This window comes from Eublepharis macularius, chromosome 6, assembly GCF_028583425.1.
Source record: "Eublepharis macularius isolate TG4126 chromosome 6, MPM_Emac_v1.0, whole genome shotgun sequence".
Lineage (NCBI taxonomy): Eukaryota > Metazoa > Chordata > Lepidosauria > Squamata > Eublepharidae > Eublepharis > Eublepharis macularius.
In genome coordinates, this window is record NC_072795.1 from 31,696,506 (window position 1) to 31,717,927 (window position 21,422).

At 42.5% G+C, this 21,422-nt stretch overlaps 1 protein-coding gene across 1 annotated transcript in view; it reads left to right on the plus strand.

Moving 5' to 3' along the window:
* Positions 1–21,422, plus strand: part of VEPH1 (ventricular zone expressed PH domain containing 1) — a 189,609-nt gene that overhangs the window by 53,106 nt on the left and 115,081 nt on the right. The window contains exon 5 of the mRNA XM_054983455.1: positions 236–445. Coding sequence (XP_054839430.1) covers positions 236–445 — 210 coding nt within the window. The remainder of the gene's footprint in view (positions 1–235; positions 446–21,422) is intronic.

The following is a 21,422-nucleotide window of genomic DNA, read 5'->3' on the forward strand; positions in this document are numbered from 1 at the left end:
TATAGGGATGGGGGTTTTTTGACACTGAAGAATTTCCTTAATTATGAAATGCTGACTTTGTGCATTTTTAACCTGAGGCTACTCATATGCATTGTGGAAAAATAAACTTGTGTTGACTTTTTTGCAAATCTTACATATAAGGATAATGATGGAATGTTTTGAAAAATGAATTAGCTTTCAAAAAACCCTATAGATTATCAGTGATTAATCTCTTCTTCCTCCTTTATTTTTGTAGGTGCTTCAAGAATGTATTCCCTCTCTAATTAGTCATGTAAGAGATCCCAATAATAATGACATCATCCTAAATATACTGATAGAAATATCAAGCTATGAGCCAGAAGTATTGGCCAATTTGCTTCCTACACTGAAAGAGATTGGAGATAGTTTCCCAAGTCTGATTGGACAAACAGCAAAGATCTATGGAGCTGTTGGACACATTGATGAGGTATGGAAATTGTCATATGCTGAGAATTATTATTTATAATCATATATTCTGCCTGAACAATGGTCCTAACATAAAAGTTCTCCCATCAGTAGTCACAGAAACTAAGAGTAAAGACAGGTTGAATGACATCTGCTTTGAACATCTCTTAAAGAGATTGTAGCCAAAAGCTTGTTGCACTGGGGTCTACTTGAATAAAGGGAGAAGTCAAGGAGAGACAAAATGGTGTTGTGTTTAGAATATTGGGCTTGGATTTGTGAGAGATGACTTCAAATCTCTGCCATGAATCCTCTTGGGTGACCTTGGGCCAGTCATTCTCTCTCAGCATAACCTACCACACAAGGCTGTTGTATAATATATACAATAAGCATAGCAATAAAACTGGATTACATGGTTAGAGAAACAGTGAAATAAAAATAAGTATAACACATCCCATAAACAATGCAATCTGAGGCGGAGAAAGAATATGATAAACCTATGTACAATTTTTTTCACAGACAATTAAAACAACTATATTCCCTTTATTAAAATGACCTGCTAAACATTCCATTTTACACATCCTGCAAAACAATAGAAGCATGGGTGCCTTCCTGACCTCATCAGGCAGGCCATTCTCCCAGGTGGAAGCCAAAACAGAGAATTCTCTGGTATGGGCAGCTGTTGTTCTTACACTGTGCAGAGTCGCAGCTTCAGAAGTGTTTCCTCAGATGAGTGAAGCTGTCTCAGGAGAACATCTTAAAAGTCCTGCAGATATATGGGTTCTAGACCATGCATGGCTTTAACCAGCACTTGGAAACTTGAATTGAACCTGGAAGTTAATTAGGTACCAATGGAGTGACTGCAGGATTGATTTAATATGCATTCTCCACCTTGACCCGATAGTAAGTTACTATTGTTATTTACAAAATTTATACCGGGCCTGTCTACTCCATAAGGTCAACCAAAGCTAAGAGTTAAAACAATTGTTATAAAAATGCATTGTAAAAACATTTAAAACCAAAACTGAAGTACATATTTAAAAGGAAAGACAGACAATAGTTAAAACATAGAACAGGAATGAGGGATCATTGAAGGAACACCAGACAAAACAAAAATGTCTTCACCTCCTGGCAGATATCAGCTACAGAAAGGGACGAAAAAATCCCTGTGGAGAAAATTTCATAATTTTGGTGCCATATCCAAGAAGATCCTCTCTTGGGTTGCCAGTCGCCTAATCTCAGAAGGTGGGAGCACCTAAAGCAGGTCCTTGGAAGATGACCATGGTGGTTGGGTAGGTTCATATGAGACCAGGTCATCCTTCAGGTATGCTGATCCCAAGCCATATAGGACTTGAATTGGGCCCAGAAACAAATAGGAAGCCAGTGTAGATGGACCAAGACTGGAGTGATATAGTCCCTATGACTCACTCAAAATATTGGCTGCAGCGTTCTATACCAACTGAAGCTTCTGAACAGTTTTCAAAGGCAGCTCCATAGTTACAGTAATGCAGTTTAAATATTAACAATGAATGCACCACAATGTCCAGATCTTTTCTGCCCAGAAAAGGCAACTACTGGGTAACCAGCTGAAGCTGATAATAGCTCTCCTGGTTAGAGCTGTCACCTGATTATCCAGCAGTAGGCCTAAATCTAGGAAAATCTCCAAGCTATGGACCTGTTCCTTCAAGGGCAGTGTAACCCCCATCTAGAACACGTGACAGTTTAATTCCCAGGTCAATCCTTCCATTCACTAGTAATACTTCCACCTTGTCAGGATTAAGGTTCAGGTTATTAGTCCACATCTACCCCAAAACTGCCTCCAGGTATCAGTTCATGGTTTCTACAGCCTCCCTGGAATCTGCCAGATCTGTCACCATATTGGTGACAATCCAGACTCGATGACCTCACCTGGCAGTTTCATGTATATGTAGAAAAGCATAGGGGACAAGATGGAGCCTTGTGGGATCTCACAGGCTAAAGGCCAAGGGACCAAGTAGCAGTTAGTGAGGGTGAGATGAACCCCATCAAATGTGGGAAATGCAATACCTTCCAAGACCATGATTTTCTCAACCAGCATCATCTCTGTCTTATCAAAATTCAGTTTCAACTTGTTTTCCGTTAACCATTTAACTGCCACAACCAAGCATTGGCTCAGGGTAGCTTTAACTGCATCTGTGCAAAGAAATATAGAACTGGATGTCAATCAACCCTGTAGCCATGAATTATCTCTCCTAAGAGCTTTATATAAAGATTAAGCAGCCTGAGAAATAAGATTGAGCCTTGTGAAACCCCACAGGGTAAGCCCCACACTGCTGACAACCAGTCTCTAACAGCAGCCCTGTGAGAAATTATTTATGCCATGAGAAATTATTTATGCCATTTAAAAGCACAGCCCTTGACACCTACTTCCATCTTCAACCATCTAAGCAGGACAACATGGTTCACCATATCAAAAGCTGCTGATAAATACAATAATAACAACAAAGATACATATTCAAGCAGAGACCATCAACTGAGCCACCAACACTATCTCCATCGCATAGCCTAGCCTGAAACCCTACTGAAAGAGGTCTAGAGCAGATTTGCTATCCAGGGAGACCTGGTTACTCTGCCACTGTCTCGATTATTTTGCCTAGAAAAGGCAGATTAGAGGGTGGACAATAAATTCTTATTCCAGCAATATTTGTTTAAGTAAAAGGCCATTTTCACACATCTTTAAAATAGCATGATACTCACGGAAGGCTGCTGGCTTCCTTGCACAATTTTTGATGCCACCCATTTACTAATTGGAGGCAGGCAGCCACGAAAGCACCATCATCACAGATGGCACCAAAAATTGCATGAGGAAGCCGGCAGCCTTCCGTAAATATCATGCTATTTTAAAGTCGTGTGAAAATGGCCAAGGACAAATATAACCACCTTCTTTGGCAATTGAAGAAAAATGCCCCGAGTCAATGAATGATGTATAATGGACACTGCAGACTCGCTAATCTGCTCCTTAAAAGATTTCAGTAACCAGGATAATGGGGATGGCTTTCACAGGCTCTAAGTGCCTTGCTGACATCCATCACAGTAATCAAATCAAAAAGACCCATAAATGGACCAGATGGTGAACAAGACACTTCTACCGACTGAACTATAAAGTATAAAAATGAACAAAGTACCTTTAACTAAAGATCTATTGAGATTAATTTCATGAGTCTCCTTTCAGGCAGAGAGGTTAGATGAGCTAGTGTGCCCTTCAATGTATTTCAGTTGACTTCAAGTGGACTTAGAAAAGTGTAACTCTGCTTTGGATTCCACTGCAAAGCTCTGTATTATAAGGCCAAAACCTAATGATTCTCCTTCATTTATACATAACCAAGACCTGCACAGTTCCTCATTTATACCTAACCATCTTTCCCTTTCAAAATGTTCAGGGAAATAAACTGCATAAGAGTGGATTTTCAGAGTTTTGTTCTATCCTTGTTTTGGAAATTTGTTCTGCAAATTTTTCCCACTTTTCCTTGCATGAATAGGAGAATTTATAACAATTTAATTCCAGAGATTAAATATGTACAAGTTACAACAGGTCTCTCCCATCACTACTACCTCTTTGGAACAGTTTGTGTTATGGTAAGTTTTCTGTTACAATCAGGGCTTTTTTTCAGTGGGAACGTGGTGGAACAGAGTTCCGGCACCTCTTGAAAATGGCCACATGGCCGGTGGCCCCCCCGCCATGATCTCCAGACACGGAGATCGGGGAGCGGTGCGGAGGGCAATCTAAACCCCTTTGTCTGGAGATCAGGGGGCGGGGCCACCAGCCATGTGACCATTTTCACCAAGGGCGATTTAAGCTTTAAAAAACTCCCCCCTTGTTCCAGCTGACCCAAAGTGACGCCATTGTGCAGTCCTGAGTTCCAACACTGAGTTCCACCACCTCTTTTCCCAGAAAAAAAGCCTTGTTTACAATGCACATAAAACAGACCCCCATGGCACAGAGTGATAAGCTGCAGTATTGCAGTCCAAGCTCTCCTTATGACCGAACTTGAATCCTGGTGGAAGCCAGGTTCAGGTACTGGCTCAAGGTTGACAGCCTTCCATCCTTCCAAGGTCAGTAAAATGAGTATCCAGTTTCCTGGGGTAAAGTGTAGATGACTGGGAAGGCAATGGCAAACCACTCCATCACAAAAAGTCTGCCAAGTATTGCGGTCCAAGCTCTGCTCATGACTTGACTTCAATCCTGGTGGAAGCTGGGTTCAGGTAGCTGGCTCAAGGTTGACTCGGCCTTCCATCTTTCCGAGGTCGGTAAAATGAGTAGTTTCCTGGGCGTAAAGTGTAGATGACTGGGGAAGGCAATGGCAAACTACTCCATAACAAAAAGTCTGCCAAGAAACCGTCGTGATGCGACGTCCCTCCATGGGTCTGTAATGACTCGGTGCTTGCAAGGGGACTACCTTTACACAAAACACTGCAAAAAAGCAATCTTGATGTGACTATATGTATGATTGTATAAAGATTCTTTTTTATATAGCAATTTACTGAATGTAGGCCTGTTGCTTGGGGGAATGCCTCAGAGGGAGTGCTGAAGACATGACAACCCTCTCTCCTAATGCGAAATCCTTCTGATAACCTAGTGATAGTTACCTCCCCATTTTCAACATGTAAGTTGTGCCCATCTACCGATGATGGGTACAACAACATGTAAGTTGTACCCATCATTGGTAGAAACACTTATGATGAGTGTATGATCATTTAAGTAGAGTATGGAAAGTCTATCTAATTTCACTATGCATCGGAGAAGCACCACAGTGTTGTGGATAAGAAATCATGTTATAGAGCTGTTTCACACTGCCTGCCTCCAAACAAATTAAAGTAATTTGCATTCCATCCTCAGACAGCAAAATGCTGTATTGCACATTCATGGAGTATTCTCTTGAGTATCCTAATCAAGGTACTTCAGGAAGTAGCTCTGACCCAGGGCTGACCTGCAACAGGGGAAGTGCAATATGCTTATTGCCATACTGTGCTTTTCCTGGCATGGGTCATGTTTGAGCCAGAACTACGAGCTTTATTTAACACCCTGAGGGGGATTTTTATGTAAATACCTGCTATAGTGTTAATTATAAGTCAGGAAGTTTGCAAGTTTATTAAGGCACACATTGTTCCTAATACTGTAAAATCCCTTTCAGCAACTGCCATTAGACTGGAGTAATTCTGCATAGAGTTGTACTGTAAATTGTTTTAAGACCATTGACATTCATGAGTTTAGACTGGAGGAAGTCTTCATAGGATTGTACTGATAATCTGCTTCAATATTTCCATGGCTTCTATGAAGGAAACAAGCACAGTCTTGGGATACACAAAAGGACCTAAATTTGGTACTTTCTAGAAGAAGTCACTTTCTTAATGCTTTCCAATGGAGGGTGGCTGTCCAAACCACTGGATATTTTGGGAATTGAGACCTGATGTTGTGTTGTGGTTAGAGTGTCTAACATCTGAGAGACCCAGGTTAGAAACCCTTCTTAGCCATGAAAGCTTGCTGGGTGACCTTGGGCCAATCACATCCTTTCAGCCTAACATACCTTACAGGGTTGCTGTGAGGATAGAATGAAGGAGAAGATAATGATGTAAGCTGCTTTGAGTCCCTATTGGGGAGAAAGGCAGGCTATAAATGAAGTAAGTAAATCAAACCTCCCTGGCTGGGTGCCATAGGAAACAGTTTGGCTATTCTTTGTACTAGAATGAAGTCTGTTTTCTCATGTGTAGCTGTTTTAGAAAGCTGCTTTTGTTTTATTGGAAGGGGTGCCTGCTCCTTCTGTGATCAACGCTGTCATTTTTTCCCTCTTCCCCCCCCCCTTTAGTTCCAAAAGTGTTCCAGGCTTTACTAATAGTTTCAGTAGAGCTAGCCACTGATTTTAGACTTTCTGTTTGCCCACTGAAAGTAGACAATCCCCTGCCTTCACCTTCAATCCTCTGTCCTTGATGACTTGTGAAATGGGAGAAAAAATGGCAGGAAAAATAGCATTGATAATGACCGAAATGATTTGCTTTTAAAAAAAACTTTTTAAACATTTGCCTTTGGACCTTTAATCCAGCTCCTCTTCAATTTACCTTAAACTTATACCTCAGGAATGCATTGGCCACAACCAACACTCTTTTTATTTCCACTCACACACAGCTTCACGTTTTCTCTACTTTGCTCAACTTTTACCTCAAAAAAACCCTTCCTTTTTGTGTCTGTGTGACCTTTATATTGCTGCCTCCCTGACTCCCTCAAAAGGTTTTTGCTGCCACCAAAGGCTTTCACCTTAGAGCTCCTTGGTTTAACTGTTAATATAGGAAAGCTTGTTAGAGATGGTAATTGGCCAGAACGATCAGTGTGTGAGGGGAAAAGGGGATCTTTTTTGCTTAAACAAAAGTAGAATTTATTTATAAGAACATAAGTGTAACTGTTGCAGTATTTTGATAAGCAAATTGGTTTCAGAATAGTTTTTAAGCTTGGTGGTTTCACAAATAATTGTATATTCTTAAAGGTATATTCACAGACCAGTCAGGCTAATTTTACACACAGAACTCCACTATCAGAATAAACTCTCTTCTTAGCCACACAGACATAGATTCACTCAGGCCTTTCCACATAGCTTGCCCGATTTAGCTAGATTAATTTCTCACTCAGATATATACAGACTGACCCAGGCACGTACTCAGTTTGCCTGACTTAGCCAGAATCGATGTATTGTTGAAGGCTTTCACGGCCAGAGAACGATGGTTGTTGTGGGTTTCCCAAGCTGTATTGCCGTGGTCTTGGCATTGGCAGCTGTGGCTGGCATCTTCAGAGGTGTAGCACCAAAAGACAGAGATCTCTAAGTGCAATAGTGTCTTTTACTGGAACCTTGGTAAACAGGGATACAACATCAATTAACTAGACATATGGCCGATCTCCTGCAGGACCACATCGGGAAAACCTTGTCTTACATCAAAGATTCAGCAGATTTCATCAACAAAATCAGTTCTCTGAAACTCAATCCACAAGACATACTTGTCAGTTTTGGTGTTGTATACAGGAAAGAAGAAACCTTAAGAATGAACAGAGCATGGTTTCCAGTTCTGAAAAACACCAGGCTAACAAAACACTCTATACCCGACAATAGCCCTGCAGAGAAGATTAGCACATCAAGCACCAATCCATATGCAAAAGAACCTCCTCAGATACCGTGAAGCCTCCCGCCATTAGCATTCCACATCCTGGGAAACTCTTACAGGATGACTCAGCTCAACCCCACCCCTCCTGAGTAGATATAAATGACCTGCCAACATCTTTTCCACACTGTGACACTGAGAGATCTCTGTCTTTTGGTGCTACACCTCTGAAGATGCCAGCCACCGCTGCTGGTGAAACATCAGGAACTATAATGCCAAGACCACAGCAATACAGCCCGGGAAACCCACAACAACCATTAGCCAGAATCCTTTCTCTGATACATCCAATGACTGACTTACTGGCAGAATGATTACTTTCCCTCAGCGCTGACTAAAAACTGCAGTTCACTCTGCCACCTTGGGTACTCCTGCCAGCCAATCAGAGCAGACGCCATTCACTCATTCAGCCCCTCCTTCTTTCCTCAGTCGTCTCGATTTAAACTCACAGTAACAATTTTAAAAACCTAACATTAGCAGAACTAAAATCTACATTAAATACATTACATGCAAAACATTACAGTGACACTCTAGGAATTCCCCTTATCTCTGTGGTAAAGACTAGACATGGGCACAAACCAAAAAAAATTAATGAACCTGCAGTTCGTGGTTCAGTGCCGCTGACAAACCCGAACAAATGAACCATAATGAAAATTTCCCGTTACTGAACCGGTTCATGGTTCGTGGTCATTGGAACAGCCCCCATTGCACTTAGAGAGCCCATATTCACAGGGAGTGTTTAGCAGGCTCTCCTCCAGCCAGCAACCAAGTTTGGTCAAGATTGAAATAGGGATCTTGGAGTTATACCCTCTCCAATCCGAGGCCCCCAGGAAACTCCCACTCGATACAATTAGAGCCACCAGTTGACGTTGGCCCAGTGTACAAGGGGTTGGCCATCAGAACTGCCTATCAGGGTTTGCAGGGATGAGATTGGAGTGCCCATGGCTACAGAACACCCCCTTCCCCCTCCCTCCCCCAGGTGTCTTTTTCCATGTAACTAATTGTAACCAATTTGCAGCTCCATGGTTGGAAGACCTGCCGATCAAGGTAAGCTGGGCTTCAATTCGGGTTTCCAGGGCAACAGAAGGAGTGCAGACAGTTCAGGCATTCCCCCAGCTCTGTTTCCAAGGGAATTGATTGATGGTGCCTGACTGTCTCGCTTCACAAACCACAGGCGAGCACAACGAACCGGGCTTCCAACGGACGCTGGTTCATTGGCCATGGACCCTCACGAACCGCTGGATCACGAACAAATGATCAGGCAGTTCGTGGGTTTTTTTGGTTCATAATGTGGTTCGTGCCCATGTCTAGTAAAGACCATGAGCTTAGACTGTTAAATACCCTAGAAATCGGGGGATCCCTAGAACATTCCCAATGACTAGACCCTCTCTGGTGTACACAGTTATGTTGAATTTTCAGCCTTGTGCCAATTTCTACCTTATATTCATTTTGGCTAGTGCTGGGTCAAACAATTTGGCTGTCCCTTCTCACTGCCACAGCACATCTCCTTGAGAGCTGAAACAGCTCACCCTCCTTGCTTTCTCTCTCTCTACTCCCTTTAAAAACAGCAAAGCAAACTGTACATGCCTTATAGGCCTTTTATGAACTCGTGTGAAATTTTTTCCTCTGTCAAAAGCTTGGCTATAATTTTGGTTGCCCTATCAACCCTGCCAATTACCATGGTTGCTTTGACAGCCAGAATGACGGCCAAACTCTTATGATAAGAAGGGCTGTTGTGGCTCCTGTGTGAAACAGGATGCTGGACTAGATGACCAACTAGATTGGTCCAGCACAGCTCCTTTTCGGAGATAGATGCCTAGATGCATGACTTCTCATACAGTTTTTTTTAAAAGTGATGGAAGAGAAAGGATGAGGAGGATTAACTGTTATAACTCCCAGGTGGAGGCAGCAGAGGTGGAGGTGATGGGTGGCTGGCACAGGTAGGTGGGATGGGACAGTTGCTGCTCCAACAACAACAAAAACTTCCTGAGGTATCTGACACTGCAGAGTTTATGATCTGAGTCTCTTGAAACATGACCTTTGTTTATTACTGTGATTTTGAATTTGAACTGAGTGTCTTGGGACAATATTACTTTTCTTGTTATCTAACTTGTTTCACCTCATAATGTTTCTTCAGTATCCTGCAGAATGAACTATGATGTCCCCCCCCCCGTGAAAACTGTCATATGGTGGCATGCTGACAGCACCTACAAGTAATAAATCTTACTTTATGAGAATGTAGCCATTGACAGTACTAGAAGACAGATTGTAAGCTCTTTGATAAATGATCTGCCTTCAGACTTGAAGGCCTAGTTCAGGTGGCAGAGCCAAGGGACTACACTGCAGTAAACTCAGTAAAACTTTACCAAATTATTGTAGGTTGTGTTAGATTCAGTCTCTGGTATGGCAGAAGTAACCACTATAACAGGAGCACATAAAAAGTGAAGAACTTCATGCTGAAAATATGGCTTTATAGCACTGATTTTGATTTTTTAAAATGCTGTTCATAATTTAAAGAGCCAAGGAGAGTGTGATGTAATAATTGACTAAGAATGGAGATACCTGGATTTAAGTCCCCAATCTACCATAATGGGTGATCTTGGGCCAGTTACAGGCTCAAGGTAAAATGGTGAGGTAAAATGGGTAAGGAGAGTTGCCATGTATACTACACGGAGGAGGGACAGTATTATCTTGGGAAACAGGGCTGCTACAGAAGGAGGAGGGCTTTGGGCAGGTTTCCTGGTGGAGAACAAGTGACCAAGTCTTGATGGGGGTCCCCACAGTGGTGGCTTTGGCTGTGAGTGGGTCTTGAACTGAGGCCCTCTAGTACGTTTAGATCTTCACATGTTTCATACACTCAGACTCCCATCTCATGCTGCTCCTGGAAGTCCTCTTTGGAAGAGCATTTTGGACTTCAGTGTGAGAGGGAGAGATTTTGCACAGAATCCAGCCCACTCATTGACTACATTGTCAACCATGCACTGAACTTAGAAAGATGCTTTTGGAGCACTTTGCAATTTGCTTTGGGTCTCACTGTCTTGAGGAATTTGGAGCCATTCACAAAGTCAGCCATCTCTCTGTTCCCTCTTAATTGGAGTGGTTTTTCAGTTCTTGGCAGGTCAGATATAAGATTACTAATTTACTAGTATCAACACACATTTGCATGCTTTTGCAATGTCTATACTATGACTTTATTGCATCTTCCTTTTTAAATAAATACTTCTAAATTCTAAGGCCATTTAATACTAATTCTTCTAAGGCAAAACCCGTTTAGTCTTGGAATTAAAAAAGAGGCACTTGATTTCATGTTCCAAAGCCTCTTGTGCTCAGGAAGCTTCAGTGTGACAAAAATGCTCTATGAGCTGGAAAGGAAACCATAAAAGAAATTTGGTTCATCATGGTTATAAATATTTCCAACTGCTTACCTACCTGGTCATATGGAGAGATTTTGATGATAGCAGCTCACAAACAGATTAGGATGTTAAGCAGGTTTGAACACTGTGTGTCAGTTTCAAGAGCTACCTCATGACAGATACATTTGCTGGCTTCCTTTATACATATATCTGAAGCATAAGCATCACCACTTATATAGTCCAGAGTAAATGCTTATTCCACTGCAGTGATGATGGATTGGATCCAATGGACATTCCACTGATGGAAGAGGGAAGATTATGCACCTTGTTTTTTGTGAGGGTACTCTTTCACCCACCTCCCTACCCCATCAATGCCATTTTTAGGGCTGGAAGATGGGAAGGCAGAGAAACATCTATGACCCCCGAGTAGAATGTTAGCAGAATCCAATTCTATGTAAAATACATCTAGTAGTTGTAATTTATGGCCCCATGAGGTTTTGCACTGATTCTGCAAGCTATGTATTAGACTAACTCCTCATATTCAGTGGTTTAAGGTGTATGAATGCAGTATTATTCACTGGCTGTGCTCAAAACTCACAACTGCTCAAATAAAATGCATCATGTACTTCTATTGATCTAGAACAATTTCTATTGGTTAAAAAAAATTAAAGTAGGTATCAGCCATATATTTTTTTGTTCCCATTTACCATATTTGTCCAGTTACTCATGATAAGCCTAAAATATTGTCACAGGACCTGGTGAGCTGTTTACGTCATACAGGATACTATTTCTAATCCAGCAAATGCACTATTTTGTTTGGTTGCAGTCCCATCTTGATAACAAGCCAGTCGGGTTTCCAGCCAAGGTCTAAGTCTGGCTTCCCCTAGATTTTAGGAAGAAGCTTTAATCTGGTATGTCTGACAGTCAGTGGGCTATTTGCCAACATCCCTGAGTCATTTGCCTCTATTTGCTTCCTTCCTGAGAAAGGAGGAGAACTTGGGAGGAAGGGAACTGTGACCCAAATCTTAAAGGCCCAAAATAAGACATTTGTTTTGGCATTGTTTCTCCGGCAGAAGATTCCTCTGTTGATTGGAGAGTGTTCATTAATGGCAGTCAAGGCAGAAGGGTCCTGGCCCTCTACTGTCTAGAACAGCAGGAAGATGGCCATCTAAATCCTAAATAGAGACAGGTACCAGGAAAAGAGAAAAAACCCTCTTTCTCCAATGACGGCAGCAACAATGTGTTGTGGGAGACAAGGACAGTTTCTACACAACACCAAACTGTTTCTAAACACGGCTTGTGTGGCTCCCAGGCTTTCCCTTTTAAGCCAGAGCAAAGGAAAACCTCATTTGCTCCAACTTCAAGAGGAAATAGCTCTACAGCAGAGGACAGAGCCTCTGTGTGAAAGCTCTGCCCACAGCCAATTGTGGGGGTGGGGGGGGGACTAGCACTGCCTTCAGCTCTGGCACTCATACGCCCTTTAGACCTTTAACAGGGCTTTTTTTCTTGAATAGCTGAAGGACAGTTCTTCTGTGAGCTGTTAGGTGGAAAGGGGGATTGCTGGGCTTCAGGAGACATGATTATCATTGAGTGGATGCCTCTGCACTGGCACAAAAGGGAGAAGGGGGTGGAGAAGGGTGTTACCATCAGGGAGCAATATGGGTGCAGCAGCATATTAATGACGTCTCTGTCTGCCTGTAACCCACTTCCACTGTGGAGGGGCAATTTCAAGCCCTATGTGGAACCAGCCCTAGTCAAGATACATCAACTTTGCATCATTTTGGGACTGGGATTGTTGCTTTATAACCTGCAGAGAGGGATTTCAGAAAAAAAACATACTTAATTGGCATCTTTTTTGTTCTGCAAGGCTTTGCACCTTGGTGTTCTTTGCAAGTAAGGGTAGGTGCAGGCAGTCTGGAAAGCTGCATGGGTGAATTACAACAGGGAGGGCAGAGTGAGTCCTAGAAGAAAGCAGCAGCCTAGATTTTACTTAGATGTCTTCTGTTTTTCTAGATGGTGAGAAAAAATGACACTTTTGCCAAACAAGTTAGAAAAATCTGTTATGTGGCATTCCCAACATCAGATCAGTGTCCTGGTTTACACAGACAGCAGAATTTAGGTGGCAAAGTTCTGGGGTGTGAGAATGCACTTCAGATGGCAAGTAAGGGATTAAAGTTTTCCAAGTTCCCTCTATATTAACAGTGTCCTGTAAGTGGAAAAACTAGCCCAGCATGCAAAGGACTAGGACCTTCATCCCTGATGCACTACTTCAAAAAATTGAAGGGAGATTTTACATAGATGAGCATTAAGAATATGACCCTTGCAGTCTGCAGTGGTACAGCCCATTCTACCATCTCAGTGGTACAGGCCATTCTGCCCTCTCAGAATTCTACCACCTTATTCTGCAGCATGGAATCACGTAGTAATCATGCAGCACGTAGTAAAACACTGGCTGATTCTGCACACATTGGATAATGCACTTCCAATCCTCTTTAGAGATAATTTGGAACTGAATTTTCCGTGTGTGAAACAAAAAATCCACTTCCAAACAATTGCTAAAGTGCATTGAAAGTACATTATCCAATGTGTGCAGAATCAGCCCCTATGTTAATAAGCTGCTTTGCACCTCAAGGAAAGGTGGGATACAAATATTGTAATAAATAAATAGTAAGTGTATTATATAATGTACAGTAGCTGCACATATTTCCATCTGCAATTCATACTTCCATCTAATATATGTGTGCATCTTGTCATTATGTCATTAATGCCCTGAACAGCTTCAGAGTCAGACTAGTTATTTGTGCCTTATGGTTGTTACTTTCATTCTATGGTTGTTACTTTCATTCTATGAAATAAGATATCTATTTGTAATTTGATTACATTGAAATTTCTGAAAGTAAATCTGTTAATTTGTTGTTTCAAGCTACTGTTTGTGGAAAGAATATTTTACATATGTCATTTGTATTCTTATATGTCACCCTGAGTATTTGTTAAAGATGACTAAAAATATTATATCTGACTTTGACAGGCAGATGTACACCAACCTGTATCATAAAAGTTTGGAGCCAGACACTTAGGCACAAATTCGTATTTATGCATTCACGCAAACATCCAGAGGAGAGGAAAGTTGAAGGAATTAGAGGGCCAAGTAATGGTATTAGTAATGAGATTAGTATGTCCAGGTAGTGGTAAACTCAAACTCAGGAGGCAAGTATCATATAGGGATAGGGCTCATTTTTACCCTGCTACAGTTACTAAGCTCATCACAGCCCATGTCTAGACTGCATACCTGTGATATTTCCTCCTAATGTATCTGCTTAAGTGTTTAGCAACTGACATTGTATCCTGCTGCCTTGCTCATTTCTCTTAAGTCATTCTGACATGCTGACTTAGCAGCGTGTTTGGTTACAGCTGGCTGTGCCATCAGAAACAATATTTGAAGGGATGACATAGATTGGGTTTTTCCATAACTAAGGTCCAGTTTCAGTGACATCCGGAAAGACCTTTCACTAGATAGTTTAAAAAATATTTATGGAAGTGACAGAAGCTCAGCAATGGTGAACTTGGCAGCTCAGTTTCAGCATCTGCCCCTCTCTACTTTGCAAAAAGTCATTTTCATTCTTAATCCAAATGGCTAACCCGTTTGTGAATGCTAATGGTAGTATAGCAAATGCAGTTTATTGTTGGCTGTGTGCCCTGTACATTGGGATTTATTTAAAATGTGCACATTTTAAAGTTTTGGTTGTTGGAGACAGTGTTACTCTTTTGATTGTTTTTAAATATGGGGGTGATGTTTGTATATGGGGGCCCTCTGGGGGGGCATATTGGTCTTCCTCAAGACAGCCCCCAAACGCCTCAGAGTCAGGAGGGTTTCCAGCACCTTGTTGCTCTTCGTCTTTTTAGCTTCCATACTTGCTGCCTGTGGAGAGTAGCTGGGCATTGTCCTCATCAAACCCCACCCCTCCCCAGCTGCTTTGAAAAGTGGCCAGGCAGGCTATTTCCTCTCACAGGGATTCCTTTCTTCATGAGAGGGGGACAGTTGGCCAGTCAGTAGCAGAAGCCAATATCTTCCTCCTCTAAAGCTGCCACTAGTCCTGGGTTGTACCAGGGGCTCCTGGGGCATCTGCCTGAACCACCACCCTGAAACAAACCACTGGCAGGCCTGGGAGGTCCATGCCCCCGGACAGTTTGTTTTAGCTCTGCATTAATACTATGCATGTAAATGGAGTTAAAATATCCAGTGGCTTTGGAAATATTTTTCCCAAGGTGGAGCCTGCATTTAGTGCTATAGGGACGCATTGTGAAAGAATTTACATATCTGTGAAAGATGGAAAACAAGACTATGAAGAATGGTGGTGGAATCTGGGATGCATTCTTGCACTTATGAAGCCTTATCCTATAATCACGGTGGCCACTGCCAAATCCACAGTGTCTCCCACAACTTTTGAGTTGGGAATAAGCAAGGTCTGCTGTTTATATTCTAACCATTTCAAGCTGGACCATTTTCATTACTGCAAGCAAAATACGAATATCCAAGAACTTAACTCTGTATTTTCATAGTATTTTCACATTTTCATACCTAAAGACCTTTATTGTTGTGACTTAAACACATATGGGTAAGAATAAATGTTTGAACTGTTTAGGCCATAAAACCTATGCAGCAGTGTGACTGTGAGTAAAACGTGCATGCACAAAAACATCAAAGGCTTTCTCAGTTTACATTCAATGCATTGACCATTTACTGAAACTTACCAAAATTTGACGTTTTGGTTCTCTGACAATAAATCTTCTGGTCAGGATCAGGAGACAACTGCACACTGACATTCCTCCTGTAATTTTCAGGCACGCTTATGGGAAACTTCAGAACCCTCAAAGGATGATATTCAAATTGCTCTTTTTTGCTTTTTCAGGTTTTAAGTTTCATTTTTGGTTATTTTTCTTCCCAGATTTTAAGATAGTATCAGTATTTCTTCATATCTTTCAATAAAAATTCTGTAACTTTTAATAATTTAAAATGGTATAGTTTCATACTTTTACAAATGGAAAAAAAATAAGAACCACTTTTATTCTAAAAGAATTCCAGCAAGGTGTGCCTCTGTAAATTAATTCACTACTCAGAAATAAATGAACTTGAAGATGAAATAAACAGAAATACAGCTGGCACTATTAAAAAAAACAAATAATCAAGATATCCATTAAAAATAAGCGAATGTACGCATAGCTATTTGCATATAAACATTGCATGAGAACACAAAAACAAATAGCCTCATTTTTGTTACTACGGTGACAAGTTTAAAAAGTGGCTTTATTATATATACACCCTGTTTACCTTTTTCTTATCTTTACAGTAAACACAGTGAGTCATCCTGTCTGGAGAACCCATGTCCTTCTCCAGAGAGTCTTGTTGTTTATAAAATCAATACTAAGGTCTTATTCGTACGTCATCCTGCAAGCTAATAAGGACTACTAGTATAAATATGTAAACATGAAGGCTTGGATCAACATCTTGCAAAACTATAGTTTCATTGTAATAACTACATTTAATTGATCATCCATACATACAGGCCCAAATCTACCTTCTACTTGAAAAGCAACCAGAAGCAGGTTTCTCTTCCTTGGTCCAACACCTGGATGCCATAGTGGAGTGGCTCTCTGAAGTTAAACCCTTTGAAAACTGAGGTGCTGTGGCTGGGAAGAACTTTGGCTTGGGGGAATTTGTCACTCCCAGTACTTGAGGGAGTCCACCTTTCTGCTGCGGACTCTATGAAAAGTTTGGGAGTTTGGCTTGATTCTAAGCTTTCCATGGACAAACAGGCATCCATGTTGGCTAGAACAGCATTTTTCTATCTTTGCCAGGCCCAACAACTTATCTTTGCCAGGCCCAACCTTGCCACCTTGATCCATGCAACAGTGACTTCTCATTTAGACTACTGCATCTTGCTCTATATAGGGCTACCCTTGAAGACACTCAGGAGACTTCAGGTGGTTCAGAATGCAGCTGTTAGGTTGCTGACCAAGTTCCCAGTGTAATGCAGCTGCTCATATAACACTGATTTTAAGCAGCTTCACTGGTTACCAATTAGCCTCTGGATCCAATTCAAGGTGTTAGTCCTCTATAAAGCCCATTGTCAGGGTTGAAGGGCATGTATGTAACCGAAGAGACTTCATATTAATTCTTTCAGTATTCTAAGTGCTTTGTTCCCAGGTGCCAAGATGTTCCCAGCAGCTATCTCACGGAAGAGGACTGTTTTGGCTATCGCTTCTCCAGCCTTGGGAAACTTTCGTTTTCTCAGCTTCAAAGGGATTGTTTTGAGAACTATGGGGGGAGGTTGGGCCTGCTGGGTTCTGATACTTTGTAACTCATGCTTTGCCTGTCATTCGTAACAATACACGTGTACCAGCCTGGATATTGTATCTGGGCCCGTGGACTATAATGAATTCTTTCTTCAGTAAACTTTTGAAAACAACGGGCTTTTGTCTGATTGCAGAAGGTAGTCTGGATTAAGGACATTATCTAGCCACAGTTCTGACACCCATCACAGTCTGAGCCCCTGATACTTTTGTGTTTGTCGCTCCCATTATGAACCCTCCAATGCACAGACTTGCTTGTTCATCTTCACAGGGCTTGCTGGTGGTTCCTGGCCCCAGGGTAGTATGGCTTTCTTCCACTAGGAAGACGGCCTTTACAATTGTGGTGCCCTCCCTTTAGGAATGCCGTATCAGAAGGCACTTGTGTTCAGCAGGACCTGTTGATGTTTCAGAAACTCTGTAATGTAGAACTTTTCCAGTGTGCTAAGATTCTTTGTGAGGCAGAGCAAATTGCTGCGCATTTTTACCAAACTGCAGTTTTTATGTTATTTGCAGGGTTTTATAGGCTGGGGTTGGGACAATAGTGATCTTTAATTATTGCATTAGGCTTTTTTATTGTGATATTATTGAATATGATATTTTTGTATTGTTTTAACCATTGTTGTGGTTAAAACACATTGTTGTGAACCACTTCAAGGTCTTAACTGAAGGGAAAAGGTATAAAAATTGAATGACTGAATCCCCTTATTGACTTTCTGCGTGAGATGAGAAAAAATGAACTGATGATTTGTGGATTTGATTTCTAAGAAGATAAATTTGGGGAAATTAAATAGAAGCAGTGCAGTATTGAAAGGTAAATTTTGGAGGTGTCAAAACTACAAGTATAATGTTTATAAAGATAGGTGTTGTAGAGGAAAATGGAAATATGTATTATTTTTCTTTGTCTTTTGCTTTAATTTTTGTTCTTTTTCTCTCCTTTTTTCTATCTCTTTTCCCTTTTTATTGGGATTTTAAAATAAAAAGTTAAAAAATTGAATGAATGAATGAATGAATGAATGAATGAATGAAGCTGAGTTAAGCCATTGTCCTGTCAAGGGTGTTGGAATCGAAATTACTCAGTATGCCTGAACATTAGAGGGAGAAGCTATAATTCTCTTTGTGTATATGAGTTATCTTCTTAATGAATAGGGTGCCTCTCTTTGTCTAATCTGGGAGCATTTCTCCTCCTCCTCCTTTTCATGTGTCCTTTGTTCATCTCTCTTCTCTTATGGCTCTCCAAGGAGGAGTTAGTCTTAAAGGTGCTTGTAATGATTTCAAGAAATGGGTGCATGTGTCTTTAAATGTTTGGTGAGATAAGTGAAGAGTGGGGGGTGAAAGAGAGAGAGATTGTTATGATCTTCACTTTCTTTAGGGTGGATTCTGCTTTAATCTTTCCCTTCACACTCTCTGGGTAGTTAGCTGCCGCCAGGAATATTAAATTCCAATATATTTTATTTAAGTTTTCCCTTTGGTAACGTGTTTATGCGTCAGGCTCCTTTGTGGTTCTATGTGGCCCTGAGGATAGGAATGGGAGATAACAATGACTGCTACTCCGGGATATAAGAAACAAAAGTTTTTTTTTTTAGAAGCGTATTGGTTACATAAAAGTCGTTCTTAGTTCTTCTAGTTGCTTCATCCAAACTCATTCACACAGATCTCTTGTAAGGCTTCACACACAGTTAGCCTCTTTCTCTAGGCTCTATATTTCTCTCACAGAGACCTCCTCAGACAGCACACAGCTAGCCTGTTTTCTTTTCACTCTCAATCCTTTCTCTGTCAGGCGCACACACAGTTTGCCTGCTTCAAACAGAATGAATATATAGTCTCAGAGACACACTCAGTTCAGGCTTCCACTCAGGTTGCCTTTCCCTCACAAATACATGAACACCCTCAGGCTGCACACAGCCCTCCTCTCTTGCCCTGACTGAATCTTTTTCGCTCCCTCAATAAAACAGAGTTGCGCTTACCGTAACTGCTGTTCATTGACGTCTTCTGTGCAGACACACATGGGGACTGCGCCTGCGCAGGCCTGCTGACCGGATTTTTCTTTTCTAGCAAACGTCCACTAGGGGGCGCACGTCCGACCCAATGCGCATGCGCGGCCGTTTCCCGCCCGAGCGACATTGGGCGACGTCGCCCCCTTTCCCCTCAGTTTCTCCTTTGCCGCCGAATGCCTTCACATTATCTGGAAGAACACAGCGGGGTAGGAGGGAGGGTTGTGTGTCTGCACAGAAGACGTCAATGAACAGCAGTTACGGTAAGCGCAACTCTGTTTTCACTGTCCGTCTTCTGTGTAGCCCCACATGGGAGACTCACAAGCCACTTACCCAGGAGGCGGGCATGTGTTCTCACCGAAAAAGAGACTGAAGCACTGCTTGACCAACAGCAGCCTCTTTCCTTTCCCACACATCTAGTGCGTAATGTTTAGCGAACGTGTCAGAAGACGACCACGTTGCAGCCCTACAGATGTCTTGCAAGGGTACGCCCCTAAGGAAGGCCGCAGAAGCAGCCTGCGCTCTGGTGGAATGAGCTTTTAGTTCCAAAGGGCAAGGTAACTTAGCCTGCGAGTAGCAGGCCCTAACAGTCTGAGTAACCCAGCGAGAAATTGACTGGGCTGTAGCAGCCTTTCCCTTTCTGGGCCCATAACAGCACACAAACAGTTGTTTGGCACTCCGAAACTGTGATGTACGTTGTAGGTAAAATAAAATAGCCCTTCTCACATCCAAGGAATGCAAGGTCCTGTCAGGGCCACTGGAAGGGTCAGGAAAAAATATAGGTAGGACAATGTCCTGTGAGGTATGGAACTGAGTGGAGACTTTGGGTCTAAAACGAAGGTCAGGTCTCAGCACCACCTTATTCTGATGGACCTTCAAAAAGGGAGGGTCCCACCTCAGGGCAGCCAGCTCGCTAACCCTACGGGCAGATGTAATGGCAATCAGGAAGGCCACTTTACAGGATAACCATTTTAAATCACAGGTAGCCAGTGGTTCGAAGGGTGATTTCATAAGCCCCGCCAACACTACCTGCAGTGACCATTGGGGAACAATTTCCTTGACTTGTGGAAACATATTATACAACCCTTTCAAAAAAGACTTCGACAAACTGTGGGAGAACACTGTCTTCCCATCTATTTTAGGGTGGAAGGCTGAAATGGCAGCCAAATAGACTTTAATAGAAGAATTAGCGAGTCCCCCGTCCTTTAGGGACAGGAGGAACTCAAACACAGAAGACAACTGGCAATCCCAAACATTAACTTCGTTGTCAGCAGCCCAGGCCTCAAAACGCTTCCATTTAGCTGCGTATGACCTGCGAGTGGTGTCCCTACGGGCATTCAGCAAAATTTCAGCTACCCTGTCAGACATCCCCTCCGTCCCCGAATGTGCCAAGCAGTGAGGCTGAGTTTGGGTAGGTCGTGATACCAAACCCCTTCGTCGGACAGAAGGTCTGGGTTCAGTGCGAACCGATAATATGACCCCTGTGAAAGCTGCATGACATGTTGGAACCATGCCTGTCTGGGCCAGAAGGGCGCCACCAGAATTAAGTGCGGCCCATCCCTCTGGATTTTGCTGACGACCCGAGACAGCAGTGGGAACGGAGGGAAGGCATAAAACAGGTGCCCTGTCCAGCGTATCTGGAACGCGTCCCCCAGGGAGCGGTGACCTAGCCCTCCCCTGGAGCAGAATAGCGGGGCCTTCTTGTTGGCCTCTGCCGCAAAGAGGTCTACGTCTGGGAATCCCCAGTCCAAAAAGATGGCGTTCAGGTAATTGTCTGCTACGGTCCATTCGTAGCTGTCGAATCGCATCCGACTCAGCTTGTCCGCGACGACATTGGTGGTGCCAGGGATATGGACCGCCTGAATGAACACGCCTCTGTCCATGGCCCAGTTCCAGATCCGAACGGCCTCGTCGCAGAGGGCCTTGGATGTAGTGCCCCCTTGCTTGTTCAGGTAGAACATCGTGGTGCAATTGTCTGTGAGCACCTGAACCGTTTTCTGCTGCAGCGTGTCTGCGAACGCGATAAGGGCATAACGGACCGCTTTCAATTCTAGCAGGTTAATATGATCTTTCCTTTCCTGCTCCGACCAAACCCCATGTGCCCTCAGGGCACCACACTGGGCTCCCC